Source organism: Brassica oleracea, chromosome C3 (assembly GCF_000695525.1).
Source record: "Brassica oleracea var. oleracea cultivar TO1000 chromosome C3, BOL, whole genome shotgun sequence".
NCBI lineage: Eukaryota > Viridiplantae > Streptophyta > Magnoliopsida > Brassicales > Brassicaceae > Brassica > Brassica oleracea.
In genome coordinates, this window is record NC_027750.1 from 3567962 (window position 1) to 3595321 (window position 27360).

General features: G+C 37.6%; 9 protein-coding genes across 12 annotated transcripts; 3 read left to right on the forward strand and 6 right to left on the reverse strand.

Moving 5' to 3' along the window:
• The first annotated feature begins 187 nt into the window (after positions 1 to 187).
• Positions 188 to 2294, forward strand: LOC106336273 (EID1-like F-box protein 1). Its single transcript, XM_013775058.1, has 3 exons — positions 188 to 439; positions 1130 to 1940; positions 2028 to 2294. The coding sequence occupies exons 2-3, from the start codon at positions 1166 to 1168 to the stop codon at positions 2147 to 2149; spliced, it is 897 nt and encodes a 298-aa protein (XP_013630512.1). The 5' UTR covers positions 188 to 439; positions 1130 to 1165; the 3' UTR covers positions 2150 to 2294.
• A 91-nt stretch (positions 2295 to 2385) lies between these two features.
• On the reverse strand, positions 2386 to 3938 carry LOC106336274 (membrane-anchored ubiquitin-fold protein 2). 3 transcript variants are annotated; one of them, XM_013775061.1, is made up of 4 exons: positions 3725 to 3938; positions 3186 to 3423; positions 2833 to 2997; positions 2386 to 2678 (listed from the first exon to the last, which is right to left on the reverse strand). In XM_013775061.1, exons 2-4 carry the CDS (start codon positions 3316 to 3318, stop codon positions 2599 to 2601), a joined length of 378 nt encoding a protein of 125 aa, XP_013630515.1. In that variant the 5' UTR covers positions 3319 to 3423; positions 3725 to 3938; the 3' UTR covers positions 2386 to 2598. The 3 variants fall into 3 exon arrangements, with proteins under 3 accessions (XP_013630515.1, XP_013630513.1, XP_013630514.1); XM_013775059.1 differs by having other exon boundaries at positions 2386 to 2681; XM_013775060.1 differs by having other exon boundaries at positions 2386 to 2681; positions 3716 to 3929.
• Positions 3939 to 4223: 285 nt separating this feature from the next.
• On the reverse strand, positions 4224 to 7710 carry LOC106336188 (probable galacturonosyltransferase 14). Its single transcript, XM_013774942.1, has 6 exons — positions 6987 to 7710; positions 6297 to 6352; positions 6039 to 6194; positions 5369 to 5959; positions 4981 to 5283; positions 4224 to 4905 (listed from the first exon to the last, which is right to left on the reverse strand). Exons 1-6 carry the CDS (start codon positions 7198 to 7200, stop codon positions 4624 to 4626), a joined length of 1602 nt encoding a protein of 533 aa, XP_013630396.1. The 5' UTR covers positions 7201 to 7710; the 3' UTR covers positions 4224 to 4623.
• A 2551-nt stretch (positions 7711 to 10261) lies between these two features.
• Positions 10262 to 11777, reverse strand: LOC106333581. The gene has a single exon (XM_013772012.1). It carries the CDS (start codon positions 11532 to 11534, stop codon positions 10383 to 10385), a length of 1152 nt encoding a protein of 383 aa, XP_013627466.1. The 5' UTR covers positions 11535 to 11777; the 3' UTR covers positions 10262 to 10382.
• An 878-nt stretch (positions 11778 to 12655) lies between these two features.
• Positions 12656 to 14855, reverse strand: LOC106329139 (UDP-glucose 6-dehydrogenase 3). 2 transcript variants are annotated; one of them, XM_013767744.1, is made up of 2 exons: positions 14782 to 14855; positions 12656 to 14112 (listed from the first exon to the last, which is right to left on the reverse strand). In XM_013767744.1, exon 2 carries the CDS (start codon positions 14098 to 14100, stop codon positions 12658 to 12660), a length of 1443 nt encoding a protein of 480 aa, XP_013623198.1. In that variant the 5' UTR covers positions 14101 to 14112; positions 14782 to 14855; the 3' UTR covers positions 12656 to 12657. The 2 variants fall into 2 exon arrangements, with proteins under 2 accessions (XP_013623198.1, XP_013623199.1); XM_013767745.1 differs by lacking the exon at positions 14782 to 14855 and adding an exon at positions 14594 to 14623.
• Positions 14856 to 16875: 2020 nt separating this feature from the next.
• Positions 16876 to 19014, reverse strand: LOC106332885. Its single transcript, XM_013771380.1, has 2 exons — positions 18694 to 19014; positions 16876 to 18124 (listed from the first exon to the last, which is right to left on the reverse strand). The coding sequence occupies exons 1-2, from the start codon at positions 19007 to 19009 to the stop codon at positions 17049 to 17051; spliced, it is 1392 nt and encodes a 463-aa protein (XP_013626834.1). The 5' UTR covers positions 19010 to 19014; the 3' UTR covers positions 16876 to 17048.
• A 1638-nt stretch (positions 19015 to 20652) lies between these two features.
• LOC106328039 (biotin carboxyl carrier protein of acetyl-CoA carboxylase 2, chloroplastic) lies at positions 20653 to 22518 on the forward strand. Its single transcript, XM_013766396.1, has 7 exons — positions 20653 to 20950; positions 21214 to 21255; positions 21357 to 21475; positions 21564 to 21885; positions 21974 to 22045; positions 22125 to 22190; positions 22293 to 22518. Exons 1-7 carry the CDS (start codon positions 20825 to 20827, stop codon positions 22314 to 22316), a joined length of 771 nt encoding a protein of 256 aa, XP_013621850.1. The 5' UTR covers positions 20653 to 20824; the 3' UTR covers positions 22317 to 22518.
• On the reverse strand, positions 22426 to 25677 carry LOC106328038 (ribosome biogenesis protein WDR12 homolog). Its single transcript, XM_013766395.1, has 13 exons — positions 25452 to 25677; positions 25261 to 25349; positions 25049 to 25155; positions 24688 to 24723; positions 24473 to 24558; positions 24269 to 24327; positions 24085 to 24195; positions 23871 to 23993; positions 23587 to 23730; positions 23345 to 23453; positions 23106 to 23242; positions 22984 to 23019; positions 22426 to 22879 (listed from the first exon to the last, which is right to left on the reverse strand). The coding sequence occupies exons 1-13, from the start codon at positions 25606 to 25608 to the stop codon at positions 22787 to 22789; spliced, it is 1287 nt and encodes a 428-aa protein (XP_013621849.1). The 5' UTR covers positions 25609 to 25677; the 3' UTR covers positions 22426 to 22786.
• Positions 25678 to 26509: 832 nt separating this feature from the next.
• On the forward strand, positions 26510 to 27276 carry LOC106334029 (pectinesterase inhibitor-like). Its single transcript, XM_013772395.1, has 2 exons — positions 26510 to 26767; positions 26871 to 27276. Exons 1-2 carry the CDS (start codon positions 26602 to 26604, stop codon positions 27221 to 27223), a joined length of 519 nt encoding a protein of 172 aa, XP_013627849.1. The 5' UTR covers positions 26510 to 26601; the 3' UTR covers positions 27224 to 27276.
• Positions 27277 to 27360: the final 84 nt, after the last annotated feature.

The window sequence follows — 27360 nt, forward strand, 5'->3', positions numbered from 1 at the left end:
GTTTACATAAAAACAAGAGACTAGAAAAGAAAACACTAAAACCGGGACCCCACGGCACGCCGTACTTTAAAAGCCATTGACCATTCCAGATTCTTTATCCGACGTGTCATTTGTCAACTGGCTGTTGTCGTTTACTACTGTCACAGCCTGTCGCACTACCATTCCAGTCTTCGCTACATGGAGTTAAAAAAAAGCTTTGAGATTTCTTTCCTCTCTTATCGACTTCTCTTTTATCAGCGAATCGTTCGTTTGTTGTCTTCTCCTTCCCTTGTTCTGGTTATCTGAGTTTTTGTTTCGGAGTCTTGGAGGTTTCCTCAATCGTTGCTTGCTTCCCATCGAAAGCTCTCTTCTTCTGGAATCTGAGTTCTAGTTTGCGGTTTCTGGGATTGAGCAGAAGCAAAGTTGATGTTTTGTTGAAATACCCACAAGTTTTATTCTGGTAAAGTTCGTTCCTTTACTCTTTTCTAGGATCTGGAAATGGTTATTGGAATAAGGTTTTAGGGTATGGGTTCTCTGGATTTTTCAATCTGAGTGTTAGCTCTTATGGATCTGATTTACATTGTGAGTGTTTATCTTCAAGGTCATGGGCTGTTTTTATTGGTTGTACATGATTTATATTAATTAGCCTTTGAGTATGTAAGAAGTATTGAGTTTTGTTTGTTAACAAGTGATGATGGCTAGAGAACTATTGATTCTGAAGTTTGTCTTCTTCTATTAGGATCGTTTTGTGGGTGTAGAGAGAGACTACATAGGAGTGAGAAAGTTGTTCCCTTGAGGCCTTGTTTTGAATCTTGTTTAATTTGCTTGTATGACGCTGAGATGGTTATCATGTATTGAGTTTAGCCTTGCCCTTGAGAATGGAGAATTATTGAGTTTTTATTTGATAAGAAGTTATGGTTAGTGATCATTGGATGAAGAAGTATTGTATCTGGAACTTCTCTTAGAATCATTTCTGACGTAGAGAGATTACATGGGAGTGAGAAAGCTGTGCCCTTGAGACTCTGTGTAGTTCATTCTCTCTAAATGTTTTTGGTTTTTGTGAGGCCTTGTCTTGAATCTTATCATGTATATGCCCCAACCTTTTTTTGAAACTAGGGAACTGATGGATCTGTTGTCTCTAACTATGCAGTTTGTAAGCTCTTTGTGTGATGGAAACGCAAATAGAATGATTCTACCAAAGCAGTACCGTTGCACACACTCCCCTACCTGCCAGTGCACAAGAGGCCATCTAAGCGAAGACGTGCTCTTACTAGTCTTCCAGCATCTAAACTGGAACCCAAAACTAGTCGCAACACTCTCCTGCGTATGCAAATGGTTCGACGATTTCGCCAAACGAGTCCTCTGGAAAGAGTTCTGCAAGACTCGCGCCCCGAGAATGATGCTCGATCTGCAATCCAGCGGCAGCCACTGCATCGACGGCAACTGGAGAGCCCTAGGGAAGCTTCTCATCTACTGCTCAGGATGCACACAAGGCGGCCTCTTCAACAGCACGGTTCAGATCCCCGGCCACTTTGTTTACAGAACAAGATTCTCGAGAACGCTGGGGAGAAGCCTATTGCCGCCTCAGTGCAGAACCGACGTGCTCTACGTTAGTGATCCGTGTGAGCATCTTGATCAAGGAGAAGAAGGTGACGTTGGTTTGTTCCGTGGGATTTTCAAGTCGTTTCCGACGTCTAGAGTCAGGAAAGTTATTATTAACAAGGCGGTTCCGTTTCATCCGTCTGAGGTTTGTCCGTATTGTAAAGCTAAGCTATGGAGCATGCTCCAGGCTAAGATTATACCTCAGAGTGCTTGCGTTCGTTTGGAGGCTTATGAGGACTGCATTGAGTATTTTGTTTGCCTTAATGGTCATTTGCTTGGTATCTGCACTTTGGCGCCTTTGTCTGATTCGGAGGAGGCGGTTCCTAGTGAAGATAGTAATCACACAGAGAAGAAACAAGGTAATCTTACACAATCCAAGATATGCTTCTTCTGTCACCTGGCAACAGCTAACGTTTGTTCTTTTTTGTTTGTGTATGTGCGTGCAGACAATGGCTCGGTTAAAGAAAATGGATTGAAAAGGAGACATTCTTTGTTGGGTGGAAGTGAGAATGGACCTTCGCCTCAAAGACGACTGACCAGTTCGAACCAGTGTGACATTGATGTGTGAAAACGTTCTGTAAATTTGTTGTCATTTTGTGTAATTCTTCTACTAACTCTATTGCATCCTCAGAGATTTCATTCATTTACATAATCTCTGGTTATGATTTGTAATACCCTCGCATTGAGATAAATGTTATCTTTGTGTTCTGTCAGTCTGCCACAAGTAACTCCGTAGAAGTTAAAGTACTAATGTCTGGAATTTCTTGGGATTCAAAAGGTGTCATGTTTAATAACTCATAGTGATTTAAATGTAACAAAACAACTGTAAAATTCTTAATGATTCACTCTAGTCTGCAAATTTGAAATGTTATCTATGATTCCACTGTGTTTAAGAATCAGAATTACATTAGAAACCAAATCTCAAGCGACCAAAAAGGCAATGTTGCCACACACACCCAAAAAGAGACTGAAGAAGAGAATGTGAATCTGCCAAAGCTTTGAGCTCTACTAGTCTTTTCATAACCGGCGTCCAAAACATAAGCAGACACAATTGTTCTGTTTCAGATCACCTTTAGGCTTCTTCTTCGTCTTCTTCTCTGCTTAGAAACATTAGCATAACAAATAGATCAGATTCTCTCATACAAATACATAACCGTAGACAACTGAGAGATCCTCTCAAACAGTAATAAAAATGCTTGAAACGCAAAATCTAGAGTAGTTTTGTAAGAAGATATTGAAAGTCTATTTTACCTTTATCAGTAACCTGAGGTTGAATGAGGACATGCATAGTGGTGACAGCATCTGAGAGATTGGAGACAGGACTCCTGCAATCTCCAACCGTCTTGTTGTTCTCCAATATTCTACCTGCGCTTATCAATCTCACATCTTTCACCGTCTTTGGCCCATTCTCCTTCTCTGCTCATATCAACCAAGCAAAATCACAGAAAGATTCACAATCAGTTTCAAAGCAGGTTCTTATGTTCTCCATAAGATGAAATCTTTGCAAATGCAATTCTAAAGTCTTAAGCTTTTCTGAATAAGATGAATCCCATAAATGTAAAGCAGAGTAAAAGCACACACACTACTAAGTAGTAAGTACTAACCTTTTGGCCATTGAGAAACCACAGTTTCTTTCAATGCAGCAACGGTTGTAGCATCAGGAAACGATTTAGGACCAATATCTGAACCATCATTGAGACGGAACTTAATCTCTAAATGATCCTTCACCTCTGCCATATATCTCTCCAAAGAACCAATCTCTCCTCTCACCAAATGACTTAACAAGAGCTCGCTCGAAACCAGAGTCAGGCACCAGACTATAACTCGTTGCTTCTTTGCTTTCTGCGAAAGGGAACAATGTTTTTAGAAACAAGAGCAGCTAGGAAGTAATCATCATGTCATTCTGAATCTTGAAAGGCGTAACTGAATATAAAAGCATTGATTAAATGATGTGAATCATGATAAAAGATATAATCATGAATCATATTTTCTCCAAAAGGGTATCATGAATAATCAATCAACAATTGAAGTTTACCAATAAAAACACAATCTTTTAACAAACCCCACCAAAATTAGCGATTTGGGTTAATGGATCGAACACGAACACACTCAGAAATGAAGAGAAAGGACCTAACTTTCTTACTTGGGGGTCGCAGCTGATCTAAGTTTGATGATACAGAGGATCTCTGAGCAGACTCGAGCAGAGAGAAGAAGAAAAAGAAGAGAGGAAGAGGTATGAGATGAGATTAAGAGATCTCAGAAGAAGAGAAGATAATCAATAGAAGCCAAATGTTCCATTCCTCTCTGTCCTTCTTCCCATTCTATACGCCAATGAAAATGCTCAGCCTTTTTTTACATTCCTTTTTAAAATTATTTATCAAAGATCCGAAATGCACTGTACATATCATCTCCTTATTAATTATTTAATCAAAAAAAAAACTAATTTTTTGACCTTTTTTAATCATCAACTTCAGCTCAACAACAGATTACATCACAAATATGACAGCTTCAAATGATTATGAAGCTAAGAAAGAAGATACATTTCTTATGATCCAATAAACAGGGTCTAGAGTACAGAGAATTGTACAACATTATTAATTCAAATGATATATAATAAAAAATTTGGAGCAAATGTGTATAAACTGTTCTTCAATTGTCAAACAACAACTGCCCCTTTTGATCATCATGAGACCCCTTAATAACCCAAAAGAAAAAAATAATACAAAAGTTCCAATCTTTCTCTGATCATATAAAAGATTCAAGAATTGGGTTCTCCAAAGAATTATCAAAAAAGGGTACCTTCTATTTTACAGAAAGAATGAATCTTTAATATCTTTCTCTTTATCCAGGTAGCTTCCCCCTTCGCTGCAACAAGCTTCCTTATGTGTATATGCCAAATTAAAATTTCTGAAATCTTTATAGTGAATAAAACCTGCAGTGCTCCTGTTCTGTCTCTCCTCTTTTACTTCCTAGTATCTTTCCCTCTTGTCTATTACACCCTGCAGTACCTTCAAATATCATCTGAAAAGTCTCGGTTTTTGCTTACTCCAAGATGTGACAGTTGTTGATGAAATCATTGGAGTAGTTCACGTATTTTGTCCAGAACGGCCTGAGATGCTCGAAACCAATCTCCAGCCATGGCTTTGACTGCCCGTTGTAGTGGATCACTGCAGCTTTCCTGACATTCTCTATGTTTGTATCCTTCTGGTAGCCTAATCCAAGCATATGCCATGACGGGTCTAATATGTGAACATGACCCTTAAACGCTATAAGAGCAGGTGGCAAGGTTCCCAGCTTCCACATTGTCAGATTTGACTTTAGATTCTGCCCAAAAATCAAAAGCGAACAGAGTAAGAGAGTGAGATATAACTTGAGACTCTGCTATAGTATAAGCTTTACCTCTCTAAGCCAAGAGTGATAAGTTTCTCTGATGTCTGTCTTTCTCCAAGCTTGTAGATCAAAGACATTCATACCGTATGCCCAAGCGCATTCTTCAGGATCTAAATGCTTTGCGATGAGAGGGTGAGAGAAGTTGAAGTAGTTCCTTAAACGCTTTGACATCACCCATTCATCATCACCCCGGCATGTTTCCACCGCTCCATTGACCTTACCACCAAGGTCAACATCCCAAAGTGGAGCCAAGTCTCTCTGGACAACTATATCATCGTCTAAGAACACCACCTTGTCCAAGTTCGGAAAAAGCTAATATTCCAAAAAAAAGAGAGATGAAATTAGCATATGAATGAATAACAAATGAAAGTTGAAACAAGGAGATATAAAGATTCACCTCAGGTATATATATTCTAAGATGGTTGAGCAGAGATATGTATTTGGGACTTCTAGACTGCAACTTGGAAGCAAATCTTCTCGGAGTTGTTTCAGTGAGGTTTGCACCAGCGACATGGTTCCCATGGTAATAGTTTCTAACACCGTTATGGCTTTCCACAGCTTCCAGAACCGGAACATTCTCTCTCGTCAGCCAGTCAAACTGATGAACACCTTTAACTTCGACGATAGCAGGCGCAACGGAGTTGAGAGCGAACCATGAATGCATACCAGCGTAGGTTTTCTTGTCTGTGATGATGTGGAAGACGATTTTCTCCGGTTTTGAAGATGACTGAACAGCGGATGAGACCACAACTGATGCAGCCAGAATATTGTCCGTGGCTAGAATATAATGGTGGTAAGCGTTGTCTGAAAGAACAGGGAGAAACTCTGGTGAAGGGAGTTGGCGACGAGCGTGAGCGTTGGAGGAGTATTCATCCGTCAGTCTTAGAGAGAGACAGTGAATGCCTTTGGGAATGGAACTTGCTGCAAAGTGCTTGTTCATTAGTTCTGCGAATTTAGATTCTCTAATATCTCGTTCAAACTTCTCCATCTGTTTAAGACAGACATAAACAAATCACATATGACAATCTTCTTATTTATATGGCTCACTCTGGAGGGACAAACCGTACCATGGCTCGGAGGATAAGAGCAAATGTTTTTGCATCATAGTGGTTATTCTTCATATCTGAAAGAAGGTGATTAAAAGAATCTGGAAGCTTCAAACCATCTGGAATTTCTTGAGTGCTTACTTCGTTTAGAATATTATAAAAGTCTCTAGCTAGTCTCTGCAACAAAGAGAAACATGAGGCGGAAAAAAAACTATTATTTAAGAACATGAAAAACATACTGAAAAAAAAAAAAACAGACTAAAGAAAGTAACCACTCACCTCTGAATCATCTACCCTACCAAGGAAACGTGGACCTAACCGCCTCCCTAAACAATCTGAAAAAGTAAAAAACTTTAATGAGATCATCATAATGGAACTGAGCAGTCAATGAAATAAAACACCCAGCTTAATCCCATAAAGAAGTATAGAACTCAAATCAGCATAAAGATAAGTGTAAATGTAAAAATACCCTAAAGAGCCATTCATTTTGGTTCAAATCTAGTAATGCAGAAGCAAGTCTGTATCTTTTACTAACACACACAAAAGAATGTCATGTAGCTCCACAATCCAACAAAATGCATTGATGGGGAAACGTGAGACATAGATTGTGAAAATCATAGGTACTGAGTGCTAAAAATCAAGGTCGTACAGCTCCTAAAGAACCAAGATCCTCCAAACATTTATTAGTGGGGACCTAACAAGAAAAATCCAAAAACAAAAATCTCAAAACTTGGTTCTTAGTACGATCCAAAAAGAGCTGCCGTTGGATCAAACAAACCTAACAAGATGCTTGTGACAATGAATACTAAAAAGATGCAAACTTGTGAGTCAGATCCAGCTGCTAAGTAAGATCCCAATCATTGCACGAAAAAAACACACAATCTAATCCAGATCCGAACCAGTAAACACGAAGAACACAAGCAGAACCAAATGTGCAGACAAAAGAGATGTTTTTTTTTTTTAATTTACCAATGGAGGAGCACTTGTTGACACCTTCGAGGGTAACAAGAGCGGTGAGGATGAAGACAAAAGGCAACAAGAAGGCGAGGATCAAAATGGTGTGGAAGAGAGTTCGGGAAGAGATGTGACGAGCTGCGAGCTTGATCTTCATCAAGTCAGTAGTAAACTCATTACTGCTCGAAATCGTGATGCTTCTCATGCTAGGCGACACGTGAAGCTGCATCCTCCTTTTTTGTAACCCAATCCAAAAACCCTAATTCCTAACGATCCCAATCCCAACATCAGATCCGATCAGATTCCACCTCCTCTCCGCCGATCTCCCGATTCTCGATCTAGCCTCCAGATACGTCTCTGTTTGGTTGCTTGTCGCTATTATTCTTCTTCTTCCTTGTGGTCTTCTCGTAGACCGCATTGGGGTTTCCGACCCACCAGTTGGAAGATCCGAATTTGAGATTCCCGCCTTGGTTTTAATCAAATTGAACGAGTGAATCGAAACGGGTTTGCCTCAAATTCACGTCTTGAGCAGACCTTATCAAGATTCAAAATCAAAGAGCAGAGGAGGAAGAGGAAGAGGAAGAATAGAATAGGAACAAAGGAGAGGAGGAATATGGAGCTTTTGTTCTCTCAAGTGATTTTGCCGGTGGATCTAAACATTATTAAAACAAAAACATTTTTTTTATAAAAATAATCCCAAAAAAGCAAGAGAAATTGTAATAATTTATTAAAGATCTAAAATTATACAACTACTAATGAATATTGGTGTCTTGACCTTGAGTTTAGGCCTTTGTTTTATAGAGTGCTAAAATTATACATTGTCTTTTTTTTTTTTTTTTTTTGAATACGTTTATACATTGTCTCCATCCACCTATTTTCATGGCTAAGCCAAGAGTTTTGCTTTTTCATCTTTCCTCTTAAATGATTGATATAAAAACAAATTGTAATAAAATATATACTTATTAATGAAAATTGACAAACACATTAATATGACATTTACTCCATCTGCTTAAAAGTCTTAATTTGTAAATTAAGCTAATCTTTATTTTATACTTCTAGAAAAGAAACCAGAGCACAGTAAACTGGCGTCGTCCACGTGAAAATAGGGATGTTAATATGGGCTCAACCTAAGAGGGTTAGCCCTAACCCTGCAAACCCATTTGTAATTCTAACCCTCATTTTTTAAACAGGGTTTAAATAGGGTTGGCCCTAATAGGATCAGGGTTTAAATTCTAACCCTTTTATTTTGATTCACACAACTATTATACAATATTTAATAATGTTTTTCATCAAAAAAAAACTTAAAGTCGAGTTTTCTCGCCAAAAACTGAACAACGAAATTTTCCGTCGAAACCGCAAAATCGAGTTTTCAACTAAAACAACGAAATCGAGTTTTCCTTCCAAAAACGCAAAATCGAGTTTTTCGTCAAAACTTCGAAATCGAGTTTTCCCGCCAAAAAATCAAAATCGAGTTTTTCGCCTAAACCTCAAAATCGAATTTTCCCGTGAAAACGTAAAATTAAGTTTTTCTGGAAAACCCGTAAAACTCAATTTCACGGTTTTAGCGGGAAAACTCGATTTGCCGGTTTTGTAGGGAAAACTCGATATTGCGGTTTTAGTTTTGGCGGAAAAACTCGATTTTGCGGTTTCAGCGGAAAAACTCGATTTTGCAGTTTTGGCGGGAAAACCTGATTTGTCGGTTTCGGCGGAAAACTCGTTTTTGCTGTTTCGGCGGGAAAACACGATTTTGTAGTTTTCGGCGGGAAAACTCGATTTGCCGGTTTCGGCGGAAAAACTCGATTTGCCGGTTTCGGCGGAAAAACTCGATTTGCCGGTTTCGGCGGAAAAACTCGATTTGCCGGTTTCGGCGGAAAAACTCGATTTGCCGGTTTCGGCGGAAAAACTCGATTTGCCGGTTTCGGCGGAAAAACTCGATTTGCCGGTTTCGGCGGAAAAACTCGATTTGCCGGTTTCGGCGGAAAAACTCGATTTGCCGGTTTCGGCGGAAAAACTCGATTTGCCGGTTTCGGCGGAAAAACTCGATTTGCCGGTTTCGGCGGAAAAACTCGAGATTTTGCGGTTTTGGCGGGAAAACTTGATTTTGTGGTTTTGGTGGAAAAACTCAAATTAGGTTTTGGCGGAAAAAAACACAATTTTTTTTTTGACGGAAAAACTTTATTCTTAGTTGTGGAGCAAAAACTCGATTTTCCGATTTTGGGAGGAAAACTTTTGATTTTGATGCTCAACAAATTAGAGGAAAGAATCATATCATATCTTAATTTTTCTAGTTTTATCTTTAAAATTTAAGAACAAAAATAAATGAAATATTTTTTTCAATTAAATGAACTAACCCTGGTACCAGCCCTAACCCTTGATTATAATAGGGTTAAAATAAGATTGGATTAAAATAGGGCTGTGCTTATAATAAACAAAAGAGGGCTGGGCCCTAACCCTCTAGTTAACATCCTACGTGAAAACTGACTGAATTACACATAATGATTTGATGTTATTTTTCACCTGGTAGGTCCAATTTTCACCACATGGACTTTTTCAAATTAATTACAAGAATGACGTACAATTCTCTTTGTCGTTTTCGTTTACCATATTAGAGAAAAAAAGTAGTTATTTAATGGTTTTTTTTTGCTAACACCATCTCTAATCCATCTCTATAATAGAGATCTATAAATAAAAGAAAGCTTTTTTTTCTCTATATTTAAGGAAAAGATAGCATTTTTCTATTTATAGAGGTAAATATATTATTCCTCTATTATAGAGGAACACATTGAAGCAAAAACACTATTTCTATTTTTTCATCTATTTTAGAGATCTTTATTATAGAGATTGGTCGGAGATGCTAAAAAAAAAGAGAAATTAGATTTTGGGAGAGAGAGTTGGAGAGAGATAGGAAGAGAAAGTAGGATTTTTTTAATTTTGTTTTTTTCTTAGTTACTTGGCTTAATTTCCCTTATTTAATTTCATTTATATGCTCAAAAGTTTTGTTGAATATCATACACCCAACCGACACATTCCATTAAGACTTTTCAAATCCACAAAAATTGACTCGAACCGGAAGAATCAAATACGAGTTAATGAAACAAAGAATATAACAGTTTCCTCGGAAAAACAGAGGAAAAACTCTGTTACGAAAACAGAGCAAAAAGTCTGGATCTTGACTTATCGCATTATGCACAACTTCGATTCAGAATGTAAAAGATTCAAACTTTACCAGAAATTTACAAAACCCAAAGTAAATGTCTTTTTTTTTTCTCATCTAAAAAAACAGAGTAAAATTTGACTACCTAACTCTTCACAACTTCAAAACAGAGTTTCAGCATAACCTCGTCATGCTCTGTTTTAGAGTGTTGTACTTACTGTGACAACCTAAAGCATGAACCTTCCTTGAGCAGATTGCTACACTTGCGCTGCATCATCATCAAGCTCTACTGATTCCTCTCGGCAGCTCTTCTTGCTCTTGCTTCTGCTCATCCTGTGAGACGTCTGGTGACCACCAAGAGCTTGGTAAGACGAGAACACCTTGCTGCACAGCCTGCATTGGTGCTCAGCATTCCCTTTACCAGATGATTCAGTAACAATCTCATCATCTGAATCAGAACACTCAAAAGCTCCAACTCCAAGCTCAAACTTGTCTCCCAAGAAACTCGCTGCCTCTTTCCATGTTTCGTAGCCACTAATCACAGAGTCATATCCACAAGCTCTTCTCTGTTTCTGTTGATCGATTTCGCTACTGCCTCCCAAGAAACTAGCAGGCTCTTTTGGAGCTTCGAGTGTACTAACCCTTTCTTCCAGAAGCTTGTGCTCGTTATTCAAAAATCCATATTCAAATTCACCACCTTTCCTCAGTTTCTTGCCTCTCAAGTAACCATGAATCGTTTCAGGAACAGCCTCCATTGCTTCACCAACAAGCTGTTGATCGATCTCGTTACTGTCCCCTTCTTCCAGAAGCTTTTGTTCATTACTCAAAAACCCATATTCAAATTCAGCAGCTTTCCTCACTTTCTTGCTTCTCAAGTAACCATTAAGCCTTTCAGGAGTAACATCCGTTGCTTCACCAACAAGCTTCTTTCCGTTTACTACATCTTTAGGACTACTCTTAGACAACAGAATCAAACACTCCGCCACTTCTAACTCCTCATCACTCTCACCAAAAACAGAAGACGATCCAAGAAACGTAGTAAACAAAGTCTTCTTGTACCTGAAAACTCTCGATCTCTTCTTCTTCCTCACAAGACTAAAGCTACCACAAAGACTCTTGATCGACTCTTCGCAAACCCTCTGTATCTTCGATAAATGCATCCCCGCTTGATGGTTCGAAAGACACTTCTCGTAGCGAAACCCTTTCCCGCACTCTCCGCATCGGAACAAGATCTTCTTCCTCGGTTCTGAAGATTCTAACGCGAAAGATTTGTGGGTTGTCTTCTTGGGGTTTTGCCTGAGGCCGTAGTAGCAAGAATGGTCTCGCTTTTGGCGCGTTGGTTCCTCTTCTTCACGTGAACGAGTGTTCTTGAGAGGTCGTAGAACTCCTCGTTGATGTTGTTCTTCCATTTAGGCGCGGAGAACATGGGGAACTTGAGTGAAGATGTAGAAGAAGGAGAAGATGAGGTAGATGATGTATAGGAGTAGAAGGACGCAACAAACGCAAGACCAAAACATCTCACAAAGACATGGGAAGTAAAGAGTTTTCTTGGAGAGGAAGATGAGAGAAGAAGGGAGAATTTTGAGGCTATCGAAGAGATATGATATGATTAGAGAAAGATCTTTTGAGCTTCTGTTGCTTTTCGGGAGAACGAGTGTGAGCGAGAGGAATGGAAATAGAGAGAAAAGGAGAAGATATAAAGCACTGAGCTAACGACCAAGAAGAAAGGTGGCGCCAAGAACAGAGGGAGCTATACTTTGGGTGGAAATAGAAGGTTCGACGTGGCAATCATATGCGCTGCAACCTATCAGAGAGAGTCGTCTTTAATAGTCACTAATATTTTTTGATAAATTTTTGTCAGTTGCATATGAAAAATATGTATAAATATTTTATAATTAAAATTTTTTTCCAAAATAATATATAAATGGGAATTCTTAGAAACATTAATAAAAAATATATTTAGATTTAGGATGTAGTGATTATAATTTAGAGTTTAAATTTCCTCCTTTAATATATACATGGAAATTTTTAAAATAGTATTTATTTGAAAAATAAAAATTTATAGTTAGATTTTGGGTTGAGTAATTATGATTTAGAGTTTAGAATTCCTCCTTTAGTATTTTGGACATTGTGGTGGTTAGAATAAAGTTTTGATTTGAAGTAGTTTAGTCGTTTTACTTTTTAATGTGTGGTGTTATCCCTTTGAAGATTTTCCCTTTGTGCTATTTTTTTCGTCATAAAATTCTTGTGGTGTTATCTAAGAGATTTGTCCAAAATTATATTCTGAAATAATAAGTCAAGTAGAAATGATTCTGATTTTGAGAAATTTTTATATTACGGATATAATACTTGAAAAGCTTACAGTATATGATAACCCAAGGTACATAATTACCAGCAAAATACAAACCTAAAATCTCTGTTGGACAATTATTGATCAAACATAGTAAACAGGAAAAAAAATATATGAAAAGTTCATGATAATTTGGGGAAAAATGAAAATAAAAAGCTAAGGAAGAGGATTTTTTGTATGGTTTAGGCAAGAGCAGGCATGTCCTTGAGCCACTGGTCCAAAGGCTTACCAATAGAGTAAACAATAAACCCAATCTTCCTCAGCTTCTCAGCATCCACAACGTTCCTACCATCGAAAACAAAAGCAGGCTTCTGCATATTCTCAAAGATCCTCTCGTAATCCAGTTTCTTGAACTCGTCCCACTCCGTCAAAATGCAGATACCGTGAGCGTCTTTGGTCGCAGCGTACGCGTCCCAAGCGACAGAGACTTGCTTCACAGTGGTGGGACTCATGGGCTGGAGATGAAGCGGGTGGTCCCAGTCGAACTTGTTCATGGTCAAGTCTCTCTGGATCTGCTCTTCAGTGACTTGCGGGTCGTATATGCTGATACGAGCTTTGTCACCTAAAAGGCCTTTGCAGACATCGATGGCTGGCGTTTCCCTCGTGTCTCCCGTGTCTTTCTTGAAGGCGAAGCCGAGAACAGCAATCTTTTTGTTGGAGACTGTGTTGAACATCGAGGAGACGATGCGGTTGACGAATCTGGTTTTCTGGTAGTCGTTGATCTTGATGACTTGTTTCCAGTACTCTGCGACTTCGGGCAAGCCGTTGCATTCGCAGATGTAGACTAAGTTGAGGATGTCTTTCTGGAAACATGATCCTCCGAACCCGACGCTCGAGTTCAAGAACTTGGGACCGATCCTTGAGTCTTTACCGACGGCGTATGAGACTTCTGATACATTGGCGCCTGTTGCTTCACAGAGCGCAGACATTGCGTTTACTGATGAGATCCTCTGTGCTAAGAATGCGTTAGCTGCAAGCTTTGAAAGCTCGGCTGACCAGAGATTGGTGGTGAGGATTCTCTCTTCAGGAACCCACTGGGAATAAACATCTTTCAAGGCCTTGACAGCTGCAAACCCTTCGGTTGTTTCACGACCACCGATGAGAACACGGTCCGGTTTGAAAAGATCTTCGATAGCGGTTCCTTCAGCGAGGAACTCAGGGTTGGAGAGAATCTGGAACTTGATTCCTTTGCTGTTGTGCGTAAGAATCTTCTCGATGGCCTCTGCGGTTTTGACAGGGACAGTTGATTTCTCGACAACGATCTTGTCGGAAACAGAAACGTCCGCGATCATACGCGCCGCGCTCTCCCAGTAAGTCAAGTCCGCAGCTTTCCCTGCTCCAAGACCGCGGGTCTTGGTCGGGGTGTTGACAGAGACGAAGACAATGTCAGCCTCTCTCACGTGTTTCTCAACGTCGGTGCTGAAGAAAAGATTCTTTCCACGGCATTGCTTAACCACGTCATCAAGACCAGGCTCGTAGATGGGGAGCTGGTCGCTGTTCCAGGCGTTGATCCTTGGCACAGAGATATCAACAACGGCTACTTCAACAGATGGGCATTTTAGAGCAATGACTGCCATGGTTGGACCACCGACATATCCAGCTCCTATGCAGCATATCTTCACCATTGTGCTAATTAACTGGATTAATAAAAAAAAAAGATATTTAGTAAGCTACAGATCTCTCATTAATCAATGTCATTAATAAAAGCCGTAATTGAGAAATAATGTTCAATGCTTTACACAAGCCACAACAATATGAATTCAGAAAATTTTCTTAATTTTTTTTTCTTTTTCATATAGCTGCACTGGAGAATGAGAATTGAGATTCAACATGTTAGATCCAAGCTATAAGCATTTAAAAGAAGAATTATAAAATAGCTAAACTCAGAATCCAGTGTCATAAGAATTAGAAGATGCACATAGAATGCATTTTAAGTAAACATGAAGCGAGTACTAGGTGAAGCTACCGATTCATATCAAAGCAGAGATCATATACTCGTGATCATGCTTATTGCTTAGCAATGAGCCGCTTAAAAAGCGAAATTCACAAACAAATACACACAAACAGCGAGAAATTCAAATCAAAATCTCAGATCTGGTACATGCAAAATGAAATTACGTGAGTTTTCCGCGGATCACCGACACAGATCGAACCTGAATGCATAAAATTCTCAACACTCAGCAGAACATTCAAACCCAAATCTATGTGAAAAAGCGGCAAAATAGGTCGAAATCGAAACGAGATCCGATCGCGATAATCAGTAAATTGGATCGATAAAACACGGATTAGAAACAGAGAGAAGATACCTTTGTGTAGCCTCTGGTGTACACTGTCGGAGAAAATTGCAGGGGAAACCAAATGAATCGCGCTAAATCTGACGATGTTGAAGACGAGCGGGGCGAGCAGCGAGTTTATATACTTGATGAGATTCCTAAAATGCCCTTGATACTGTGAAAGAATAACGTGGTTTTAAATGTGTGTTTTGGTTAATTTATTGCTAATTAGTACATAATTAAATTAAACATTCAGTTAAAAAATCAAAATGGCAAGGTAGAAAAAACGATGGGGCTCACATTGTTTGGCAGGTGTCTTGAAGACACGTTAAACATTTGACATGATTGGACTTCAACTAACATAAATAAAAAAATGTAACTGTAAAAAAAAAATTGTATATCTTTTTGAATCTAGTTTTCTTTTGCTTTCTTTAACTGCTTTAGACATAAATATATGTACTGTAGGAAACAAAATGAATTTCATGTATTGTCTGTCTAACTTTCTTTTCCCTTGAAAATTTAGTGTTTCGTCTAACATTAATGCAAATACATAATTCCAAAAATACATTATATTCAGACATTTTGGAAGCAATTTGAAAAATATATGACTACTTTCCTCCACAATATAAAATAAAAACTGCTGAACAATTTTTCCATCATCTTTTAGGTACATCATGGTTAAGTTCAACGTGAATTGAAGTGCTTCCCAGGTTTTGAGAAACCGGTTCTGTTTTACCCCATCGTCGGATACTCTTTTCTCGGTGCTCATCAAGAAGGAAAACTGAATTACATGCAATGTTCTGGGCTATGGGGGAGAGTCTCCAATGCATATGAAGAATATAATGTTCGAATCATCTCTATATCTGACGACTAATGCTCTCTTGCACCCGCAGTTTTTTCAATATAAAATCTCATAATACTTCATTGGTTTTGATATTTTACAACATGTAGCAATGAATCAAAAATTCCATAATACATAGTGGTAGTTTTTTCTGCGCGTCACTGTCCCTATTATAGTCTATAATATTCTTCCCAAAGGTTGGTGTTTAGTTTCAATAATGTACACTACTATTATTAAAACCCAAATTTGTATCAGTACTTACATGATTGGTGCATTGGAGTCTGCTGGACAAACTTGAGATAAAAGACTAATTGCACTTTGCTTGAAAACCTAGGCACACTTTTTGAAGTGCTTCTCAAGCTATATATGAATAGTTTAATAAATAAAATACACCAACAAGAAAAAAAAATACACCAACAAGAGTGGGGTTGAAAATATATATTTAGATAAATCAGAATAAACTTTTTTTTTTTTTAGAACAAAAAAAACTGAATAAACTATTTGAAACCAAATCTTCTGAAAAATGCGAATACAACATGGTTTGTATACGTTGATCACCCAAAAAGCTGATTCGTATACAACTCAGTTTGGTTTGCTATGTTATTTCATCTATATGACTAGAAACCCCTTAATTATTTTACTAATTAAGTAGTTAAATATAACCATTGGATACATTTTATATATTACGAGTAATTTTATTTTCCATATATTTTTAAAATGATATTTTAGCACGGGTTAATTATGATATTATAAATTACTAAAAGTATTACATATAGAAATTATTCTACAACAACTGTTGGTAGAATATTTTGTCTCGTAAAAACAAAGGTTGAAGCATATGAACACACACATAAATATTATTTGAACCAGAAATATTTAGGTATAAGTATTCAAATTTAAACAATAACTAGATTTTAACCCACACGTCCGTGTAGATATTTTTTTAATTTTTTAATGTATTGATATTATTACAAATATTTTAAATATATAATTTCCATTTTAGTATTATATTGTGTAACTTTATAATATTATTGTTTATATTCCTTATTCGGAATTATTAATATATAGTGATTTGTTTAATATATTTTATTTTGTTATTAATTTTTATTGCTTACTAATATATTTTCGTGTTAAGTACAATAAAATAACAATATGAATAATCAAATAGGCAATTTCTTTCAAAATAGATATATTTTTTAATTTATACATTTTACTATAATACATTTTTAAAATTCATTTATTTATATTATAGAAAAGAAATATGTTTAAGATTATTTTGTATTTACATATTGTGTTTAAAAAATATACTTATGATATCAAACATAAACTGTTCATCTTACAAGTCGCATAATATGTTTTACATCCCCAGCAATTATTTATGATCTTCTCTTCTGGATATTATACATTTTTAAAACAAGTACATAATAATTTACAATAAAATTATTAGATCAAGTCAAGATCACTTAATGACATACCCCTTAGGCGTAACACCTCTAGCTTGATCCAACGTAGTGAAACCTTCCCACACTAAACCACTCTTGGGTCCACGCGCCTTGGCTCGCTTAGACTGTAACCATTCCCAAAAGCAGACCACCCCAGCCCAAATGAGCAGAAGAAAACACCAACCCACGATTCCGAGGAAGAACATTATGTCGTTCGGCGAGATCACTTCCCCTGCAGCATTGTAAGCCAGAAAAAGAGGTATGAAGAGCGGATAATACCAAAACGCACTCTCTTGCCCTAAGCTCAACAAACGCAGCGTCAGTGCTGTGGCTAAGTTAAAGCCCACACTGTTCCACATCCATAGCCATACAAAATCTACGTCACCCATTACCACCGAACCAGCTTTCTGACCGCTTGTTGTTACATTGCTAGTTGTTCCACCGTCAGAAACGCCTCCGGGAGGCTGGAGAACGGTCTGATAAGTAGCTGTGATTATAAGAGTGGCGACAACTAAAAGAGCGTTTCTTCTTTCTTCGGAGATCCAAGAATAAGACCGAATACTCTTCGTTCGCCTTGATTCACACCATGTTAGCTTGGAGCTGAGTATATCAGATGTTGTCCTAATCTTAACCAGAGAAGCCGAACGTTTTCCGCCATGCCACTTGACCATTCTCTCTACGCGACCCCATCTGCTGCCTTCTCTTCTGAGTAACACGGCAACGTCAAGAACGGTTAAACCGTTCTTGTTCTCGATGTTGACATTAACATTCGAACTCTTTAACATCAGTTTCATAGCTTGGTGGTTGTTATGGTACGCTGCGAGTTGTAAAGGCGTGTTTCCATCTTTGTCTCTACAGTTTATGACTCTTGTCTCCGTCCGCTCTGCATCCTTTTGACACAATCTTAGTATCCATCCCATGAGAACTTTAAGGACTATTAACCCTTCTCTAGGTTCGTTGTTCTTCACAGCAATGTGGAGAGCGTTCTCTCCATTCACGTTTGCGTCCACGATGCTCTTGGGGCAAACCAAAAAGAATTCTGATATTAAATCGATTTTCTTTTTGCTCACCGCAAGTAGTAATGGCGTCATACCTTTTTGGAACAAGGAAAATGAAAGTAAAGATTAGGTTAATCTGTAAAGTTTCACCTGAGTTTGAAAAAAAACCTAATCCGAAACCAAACCAAAGCTGATATAAGCAAACAGCCTAACACCAAAACTTGTCCATATCTAAACAAAACCAAATCGAACCGAGTAGAACATAAATCAAGTAAAACCATTTTCTTATAAAAAAAATTGGATGATTGGTTGAATTGTAACCGTTTAATTTTTGAGTTAGCAATGAGAAAAAATAAAAAATATTTTTACCTTTTTCATTTACAGTTTAAAACATGATATTTAGTTCGTGTTAAAAAAACATAATGTTTAGTGTGCGTGCATACAATCCAACCAAGTGAAGTTTCACTTGTGCTAAGGACCTAAGGTTATCAATTCCGAATCAAAACAACTCCGGTTAAATCATTTGGAATTTTAACCAGAGATAAAAATAAACAATCCGAGAATTATTATTTGAATTAAAAGCTCCAAAAACAAATTATTATTTGTATTTTAAATTCTCTCAAATTAAAGATACAGTATATATATATATATATTTGGTACGTACCTTGTCTCCCTTTAAGACGAACAAGGCTTGGATCAACCTTAACTAGTTCGAGCACTAGCCAAAAGTGGCCATGGTCGATGGCGAGGTGTAACGGAGAAAGTCCGTCGGCGTTAAGTTTCCTAGCAAAAGAAGGTTGCAAGTGCATCATTTCCATGGCGAACTCTGTTGTTCCGGCGAGGGCTGCAACGTGGAGAGGAGTGTCAATGAAAGGCACGTTGTCGATTTTATCGAGGACGTATGGATCTTCATGGATAAGTTCGTATAATAGATCGATGTTTCCAGACTTAGCAGCAGCTTGTAATGACCTCTGAGCCATTATTAGTTAAGTAAGAATTGAGGGAATATATGAAGGTTTTATGGTGTCATTAAATAGATGATAAGCGATTCGCGTGACAAAACTTAATTGGCTACGAAATGATAAGTAGTCTGTGAACGTAGGTTATTCGAATTAAGCATACGATAACTATGGAAAGTAATATACGACGTGACAGTTTACGTGGACTAAGTCAGCATGTTTATCACCTTGCTTCAATTAGATGGAAAATAATTGTTCTTGGAAGATTTTGACGTGACTATGATCTCCAACGGCTAATATCATACAAGACTGTTTGCTGTCAAAGTTATTATGTATCTAGGGTTTCTTGTTAAGATAGAGTTGATATAAATAGAGTTTATGGAACCTTGGCTGCCGTGAGTGCAGCCTCTCTCTAGTTTATTAAGCTCATTTGAGCATACATCTATCTTGTTATCAAACTTCTACCAAAAGCGAGTAAACAATAGAGAAGAAACACAATACAAGAAGCTTCGTGGCATTCGACGAAGATTCAAATTCTGTCCTGCTAAAATCATATGATCCTTTTGCGTATTAAGCTTTAATACTGGGGGCCCATCATAGGACCAATAGAAAGTGATGGATCTCAGGTCAAATCCACAAATTACCAGACACTACTCGAACCGCAACTTAGCCTAGTTCTTACCTTCGATTAGCCCTGCCATCGATGTCAAAAAAAAAAAAAAAAGATTAGCCCTGCCATTTTTGTCCGAACCGAACAGGCCAAACCCGAACCAAAAGTTTTGGTTTTCGGTTTCAGTTTTGAGTTCGGTAGGATTTTGAAAAGTAATTCGGTTTTCGGCCTATCCGAAAATAACCTGTCAAAAAAAAAAAAAAAAAAGATTAGCCCTGCCATTTTTGTCCGAACCGAACAGGCCAAACCCGAACCAAAAGTTTTGGTTTTCGGTTTCAGTTTTGAGTTCGGTAGGATTTTGAAAAGTAATTCGGTTTTCGGCCTATCCGAAAATAACCGCAGATATCCGAAAATATACGAAAAACCGAACCAAATTTAACCGAAAAACCTGAAAATATCTGAATTTAATCGACATAACCGAATTTAACCGAAAATATCCGACTTTTTGGAAAAGTAGACCGGAATGAGTCGAAAACCAAAAAATCGATTATTTTCAGAAATAATTTTGAAAACCGAAATTATCCGATAACCATACCGAACCAAACCAAAATTTAATTTGGTTAATTTCGGAATTGATTTTCAAAATTTTGGTTAACCGAAAATCGACGGTTCTGTTTCGAAAAACCTTTCCGAAATCCAGGCATACCTTGGATTTTTCTCTAAGTCTGAATCTTGCTTACATTATGTCCAAAAGATTGGTAAACCAAAGATTAGACTGTTGGACTTTTTTAAAATCAACGCAGAATAGATGGAAGCTGAAAGTGTATATATTTGCAGAGGTTCATGCCAGTGATCAAGTAACACATCAATGAGGGTTTAAGCTGAATACTTAATTTATCTTATATAACACACGCGTAAATGTATATAGATGTGATATATAAGCAAACACACATTATCCAAAAAAAAACAAGACATACAGACACGATGGACCTGAGAACAAGACAAAATGAGCATTGTCTTTACAACAACACTTGGACAGGTTTGGTGAAGTTATAGTTAATTGGTTTTCTTCGTAAGCATCGAAATCAGGTTTCTTTTACCCAAAATAAACAAGAAAAGAAAAAGGAGAAGTCGATAGTGTAAAACATATCTCTCTCTCTCTCTATTCTCTCTATTCTTGCTGCTTCCTCGGTTTCATCGTCAACTGCATTTCATCTGTCTCAACAATGGCGTCATTGTCTGTACCTTACGCCAAGATCTCTGCCCCAAACCGTCGGGTTGGATCTATTCCTGGAAGAACCCGATGGCAGCCGCAACTCAATGGCGTCTCCTTTCCTTCCGATGTATCTCAGGTTTCCTCTGCTTCTCTTCTCTATCTTGTAATTAAAAAGTGTGAGACTTTCTTTACGAAAAGATTAGCCTGTTTCTGGGAGTTATCTGATTAGGTAATCATGATCTGTTTAGTGTTAGAATAAGTTTCGATTACTGCACTTGTTGTGACACTCATAGTTTAACAATGGAACTCACTTTGCATGTACAGTCTTCCATCTTCAATCTATATATATATATTACAGTGATGATAAAGTTGTATCTATGTTTCATTCCTCTGGTACAGAATCAATCTACAATCTGGAGGTTGCGTGCGACAACCAACGAGGTATAAAGCTTTCTTGTATTTTACCAACAAGGTTCAATACAGTTAAGTAGTAACTCTACTACTATGTAACATTCTTACTCTCTCTTTTTTTTCCTTCCAAGGTTGTCTCTAACTCTACCCCAGTGACTAACGGTGGGTGCTTGAACGGGAACGTGAAGAGCAATGTTCCTGAATCCGCTAAACTCTCTGACTTTATGGCTAAAGTTTCAGGTCTTCTTAAGTAAGTTGAATCCCAAGAGTCCTTACCAGTCCTTTAGTTTAGTTCCTCTCTAATCAAACATTGAACCGTTTGTTTTTGCCTTGTTAAGGCTTGTGGATTCAAGAGATATAGTGGAACTTGAACTTAAGCAGCTCGACTGTGAGATTGTTATTCGAAAGAAGGAAGCTTTACAGCAGCAACCTACACCACCACCAGCTCCAGTTTATCACTCCATGCCTCCTCCAATGGCAGGCCTTCAAATGGCTCCATCTCAACCAGTTGCTCCTCCTCCTTTTTCTCCTAGTCCCTCCTCAGCCCCTGAAACAGCAAAACCAGTAACCCCACCTTCCTCTTCACATCCTCCACTCAAGAGTCCTATGGCTGGTACTTTCTACAGATCTCCTGCTCCTGGTGAACCTCCTTTTGTCAAGGTAAAAGAGGATGCCTAAAACAAAACCTAACAACTCTTTGCTTCAATAAACTATCGAGTATGAGTGAGTACTTTTTTGAACTTTGTAGGTTGGAGATAAGGTGCAGAAGGGTCAAGTTGTTTGCATTATTGAAGCTATGAAACTCATGAATGAGATTGAGGTCTGATATTCTTTACACGATTACTGAAGTTATGAACTTTCAGAGTATTTAATTTGAGAGAGTTGTGTGTTGAAAACAGGCTGAGAAATCAGGAACCATCACTGAACTACTAGCTGAAGATGGAAAACCGGTTAGCGTTGACACGGTACCGAATCTATCTCTATCCTCGACGGTTTATCCCGGTTTTCTTATTTGATTTAGTCTTACAGTGTTAACTTGTGGTTTACTATTACAACAAACTTTGCAGCCTCTGTTTACCATCGTGCCTTGAAGCGTCATTTTAGCTGGTTCAGAACATCTTCAAGTCTTGGTTTAGCTAATACCGACGTGCTGAAAATCATTAAAGTAATTGTTTCGGTCATATTGGTTTGGTTTGTTCGTTTTTTTGTTTTTCCTCACCTTTTGTATGAATCACGTGACGTATTAATATTGCATGTTTTTAAGATAATTTCGACCAAACAATTCAGTTTACAGTGTGCGCTGTACCATCTCCCCTGGTTTGATTTGAAATGTCTTGCTCGGATGATATAACTGTAGAGAAAATATTAGATTCATAACGCAACCAGTGCAACAAAAAGGCATTCTTATCCAACAAAATTTAATCAACAGTTCTGAAAATGTGCTACTTACCAACAAATTAATCATTTAAAGTGATTACCATGCAAAGATCACAAAAGACAATACAATAGCAACTAGTAACTAGTAACAAAAGAAGTGGTTGAAAGATTTTCGATTTCAGACCTAAGAAATTGAGATTCCAGACGATATTCGAAGGTTAGAGTCTGCTCCTCCGCTGACTACGCTGTCTCCTTTCCACCAGTCAGCACATAAAACCTTACAAAACCAACATGTTTGCACTCTTTGAGTAACAACAAAATAAAACGAAAAGGAAGAGTAGAAGATAGAAGATAGAAGATAAGAGCGTGTGCTTGCTTTACCTTATCCTTGTGTGTTTCGATAATTGACAACGGCCACTGCAAATAAAGGAAGAATATTAGTTTCAAAGCAAGAAAACTGCGGGTGGGTTATAACGGAAAAGAGAGCGTGTGTGTGTAATTACAGCGGTTCTGAGATCCCAGAGCATGATTTTGCCATCATATGAAGCTGAGAGCAAGTGAAACCAAGAGCTTGTGTGCCATTTACAGGCAGATATCCATGATGAATGTGAAGCAAACTGAAACACGGGAGCGGATGTTCCTACACAATGCAAAGAGTCAATAGTGTGATAAACTCGGTGTATGGTTGGTTATATATATTTTGAGTTTTTGACTCTACGTGTGTTCTTATGGATCCACTCACCAGGCTTACGAGGATCCCATACTCTAAGGATTGGATCTGAACCACCCGCAGCTACAAGTGCAGAACCTTCACCACCAACATCAACGGTGTTGAGAGCTTTTCCAGAGTACTACAATTTGACAGAAAAAAACTGGCTTCAAAATTCGACGGAAACAACTTAAAAGCACAAACAAATTCAGCTTAAGGGGGTCTGGTGTGCGCCTGAATTCATGAGAAAGCAAAGGAAGTGTGAGAAGGCATACCAAGTTCAATGAATCTTTCCCTGTCTCAACATCCCATCTCCTTACGGAATGGTCCCATGAACAGGAATAAATAACATCATGCTCTGGCCAAACAACTGATGAGACACATTGTGTGTGTCCAACAAGTGTAGTCTCCACCTCTCCCTGTAAGAAAGTCAATATCGAAATTGCAATTAGACACTTAAACTGAGAAAACACAACTGTTGAAGAGTACACCTGTCTCTTCATCTTGATCTGAAGCACATACAACGTGTTTCAAAAGAGTGTGCATATATTGAGGGTACCTCTAACTGAGGTTCCTCGGCCTGATTATTCCCTTTTCTTTTCTTCCCTGGTACTGACAACTCTGAAGTAGACTCATTGGTGTCCCACACATTGATCGTGCAATCCCATGAACCCGAGCAAACCTGAGTTACATTATACAGTAGGTGAGCGCGATGGAATACACTGTAGTTTCACTTGCAACACACAAGCCAAGCGCAAGGGAAAACATCAAACCTTGCTTCCGTATTTCTGAGCTGCAACACTTGCCACTGACGCCTTGTGCCCACACAATATCTTGTAAGCCCCAACTCTTGTAGTAGAGTCACCAGATTCAGCTGGATCAACCTTTATACAGAAAGGGATGACTTTAGTTAACCGGAACATTTACCTTTGATTATATATTATTATCAATGTTTACCTTAAACAATCTCAATGTCCGATCTCTGGAGGCAGTTGCTACGGTAACACCTTCTGCACCTGGATGGGAAAATCAACACGAAAAGATAAAATAGAAAATGTAAGGAAGTGATATAGACGAGGGGAAAGGTGAAATCCTTCTTGATTAATATTATTTGCCAGTGAAGAACATGCATAGTATATATATCTCGTGCAATGTTCAAACCTTCGGAGTTAGCAAAAGCAATAGACGAGATTGCCCCAGTGTGGCCTTCTAAAATGTGCGTACACGATCCAGGAGAGCTCCATATCCTTATCAGAAAAAAAAAACTTAAGAATTTAATATTCTTGCAAATGTTGGTAGCAATAAAAAAAAGAAAGAAAGAAGATAGGCAGATGCAAACATGATAATATGATTTACTAAATTGTTCAAATGATTACCTTCCTAAACCATCATAGCAGCCGGTCAAAACGAACCTGCAAATGACATCAACGAGACCAGGACAACAAACAAAAGACCATCCTTTAAAATCATAGCAATCACTGGATGATACTAGTTTGTTAAATTATAAGAAAATCCACAAAAGGAACAGGTGAAGTATAATCAAAATTCACAGTAACAATGATATGGCAGTCGTGTACATTAACTATTTCCACAATGGTATGATGCTCCAATATGGCACCAACTAGCAGGTGGTGACATAAACTATATAGACTAAGATCTAATGACATTACTGGTTATAAAGGAGAAAACTGTAGAACACGTAGCAATTGAAGTAGACATAAAAAGAAAGAAAATTACCTGGGGAAAGAACCATCAACCGCACTGACCCAGTCATCATGCAATGAAGGTTTCTCCTCCTTACGTGGTGCCACAGCCCTTATGTACTCAATTTCAAGAGTCCTTTCCTGCAAAGAACCAATGGTTTAAAAAGACTATCAACGCCAATTTGATGTGCCACACGAAATGAAAAGCTGCTGTGTTTAGTGAGTGATTATGATTAAAAACATTACCGCTGAGATTCCCTTGGCGTTAAGAAACTGTTCAAGCGACATTCGAATAAGCTCCCCATCTATCAGGAAGTCAAATGGCTCAGGCTTTTCTGTTCATCCAATTATACATAAGTATAAGCAAGCAATCTAATGGATGTAACCTCTAATTCATAAGTATAAGCAAGCAATCGAAACTAAAGAGAGAAGTCTACCGAGAGTGAGAAGAGAGTTGACGATGGAAGAAAGGCCTAGACGAGTGACACTGGAAGGGATAACGACGGAGGTGACCGGAACTTTGAACGGATAGTCAAGCTTCGTCAAGAACTTCACGTGAATTACTTTGGATGCATCTTCTCCTTCGCCATTCATTTTCGCCTCTAAATTCTCCAATAGCCGATTACAGAGCAAGAAGGAAGGAAGACGCAGAGATAGATTAGGGTTCTGAGTCGAGAAGAAGGGTTTAACGAAATGGCTTCAATTACGAAACTAACCTCCGATACTTTGGATCTTGGAGGTGGGCTCTGCGTAGGCCCAAAGAGGTAATGCAAAAAAAAAAAAGTAGAAATGTGTCGAAATAATATTGGTTCGCGACGGAATCCCAATAATCCCATCCCACCACTTTCAAAATTACATCGTCGTACCGGATCCGGTTTAAATAATAACCGGAAAACATAAAACAAATTATAGCCATTTATATGTTTTATAATAAAAAAAATTGAACCCTTGATCACAATTTTTTTGATGTTGGACTTTTAATAGTTTTAGTTATTTAAAATCATTTAAAAAAAATTCAAATTATAACATAAATGATGGAGAGTACACAAATTGGTATTAAATATTTATTATTAAAATTATTAATTATCATATATATATATATATACTATAATTATATATAGTAATTCCGTAGATTTTATTTTTAAAAAATTGAATAATATTGCTTGTACATGATTAATTAATTTAATAAAAACTATAATATATATTTAGTGGACCAATATATTTCTCTAGAGATTTTAAGAAGTATTGTAGCGATGACACGTGTCATAGTTAAAATGTTGTAATGTTTCTTTTTAATATATGGAATATATGAAATTTATTACTTATTGTACTTTTCAAATTTGATAAGTGATAATTTTTTTCTATAATTCATTAAACATAATAGGAACCACAAAGACCATATATGATAGTATAATCTATTTAGAATATTCTATAATTTATTACTTATTGTACTTTTCAAATTTGATAAGTAATAAACTTTTCCATAATTCATTAAGCATAACTTCTTTAAGCATAAATTAAGAACCATATATAAAAGTGTCTTTCTTACTAACTTTCTTTTCTTTTTCTAACTCTCAGTATAACAGAATGAATAACTTTATGAAGTTATTCGCAATGTTCTTGTTCATCCAAACCCAAATAGCGTTGTCTCAACAAAATCTTATACAACAACTCTGCCAAAAAAACCGTTATGAACCCCTATGCGTCGCTACTCTCAATCTTGATCCTAGAAGCAAAACCTCAGATCTCCAAGGTAAGATCACAAATCATTGTGACATAACAACTTGATTAATAATAATATTTTTCTGTAAACACACTTATATATATGTTTTATTTTGATTTACTTCATGCATTAGGGCTTGCGTCGATCTCTATCGATGCGACAACAAAGAAAACGAATGAGACGTTAACTTATCTCATCTCCGCTTTAGAGCGAACTGGAGGAAATCGCACAGCTTTTGAGGAGTACGGAACTTGCGTTGATCAGGATTACGGTGCATCTATTGATAGGTATTTGCCGGCGGCTTTGGCAAATCAAAAGGCTAAAAAGTACTCTTCGGCGATAGCTAACTTGCAAGACGTTATGGGGGCGTCAGGTGATTGTGAGAACCAGTTCGCCGGAAGTTGTCCATTACCGGTGAGCCAACGTAACAAAGTCGTTCATGATATTGCCGATATGACTACTGACATCATCAAAACATTTGTCTAGTAGATAATGTATTGAAAATTAAGAAAAAAAATCCAGTAAAAACGAATAAGATTATGCAGTTTCCATTTTTCTTCACCATAGATAATTAAACGTTTTTTTTAAGTGACAAAAAAAATATTCTAAAGAAAAAATATTTG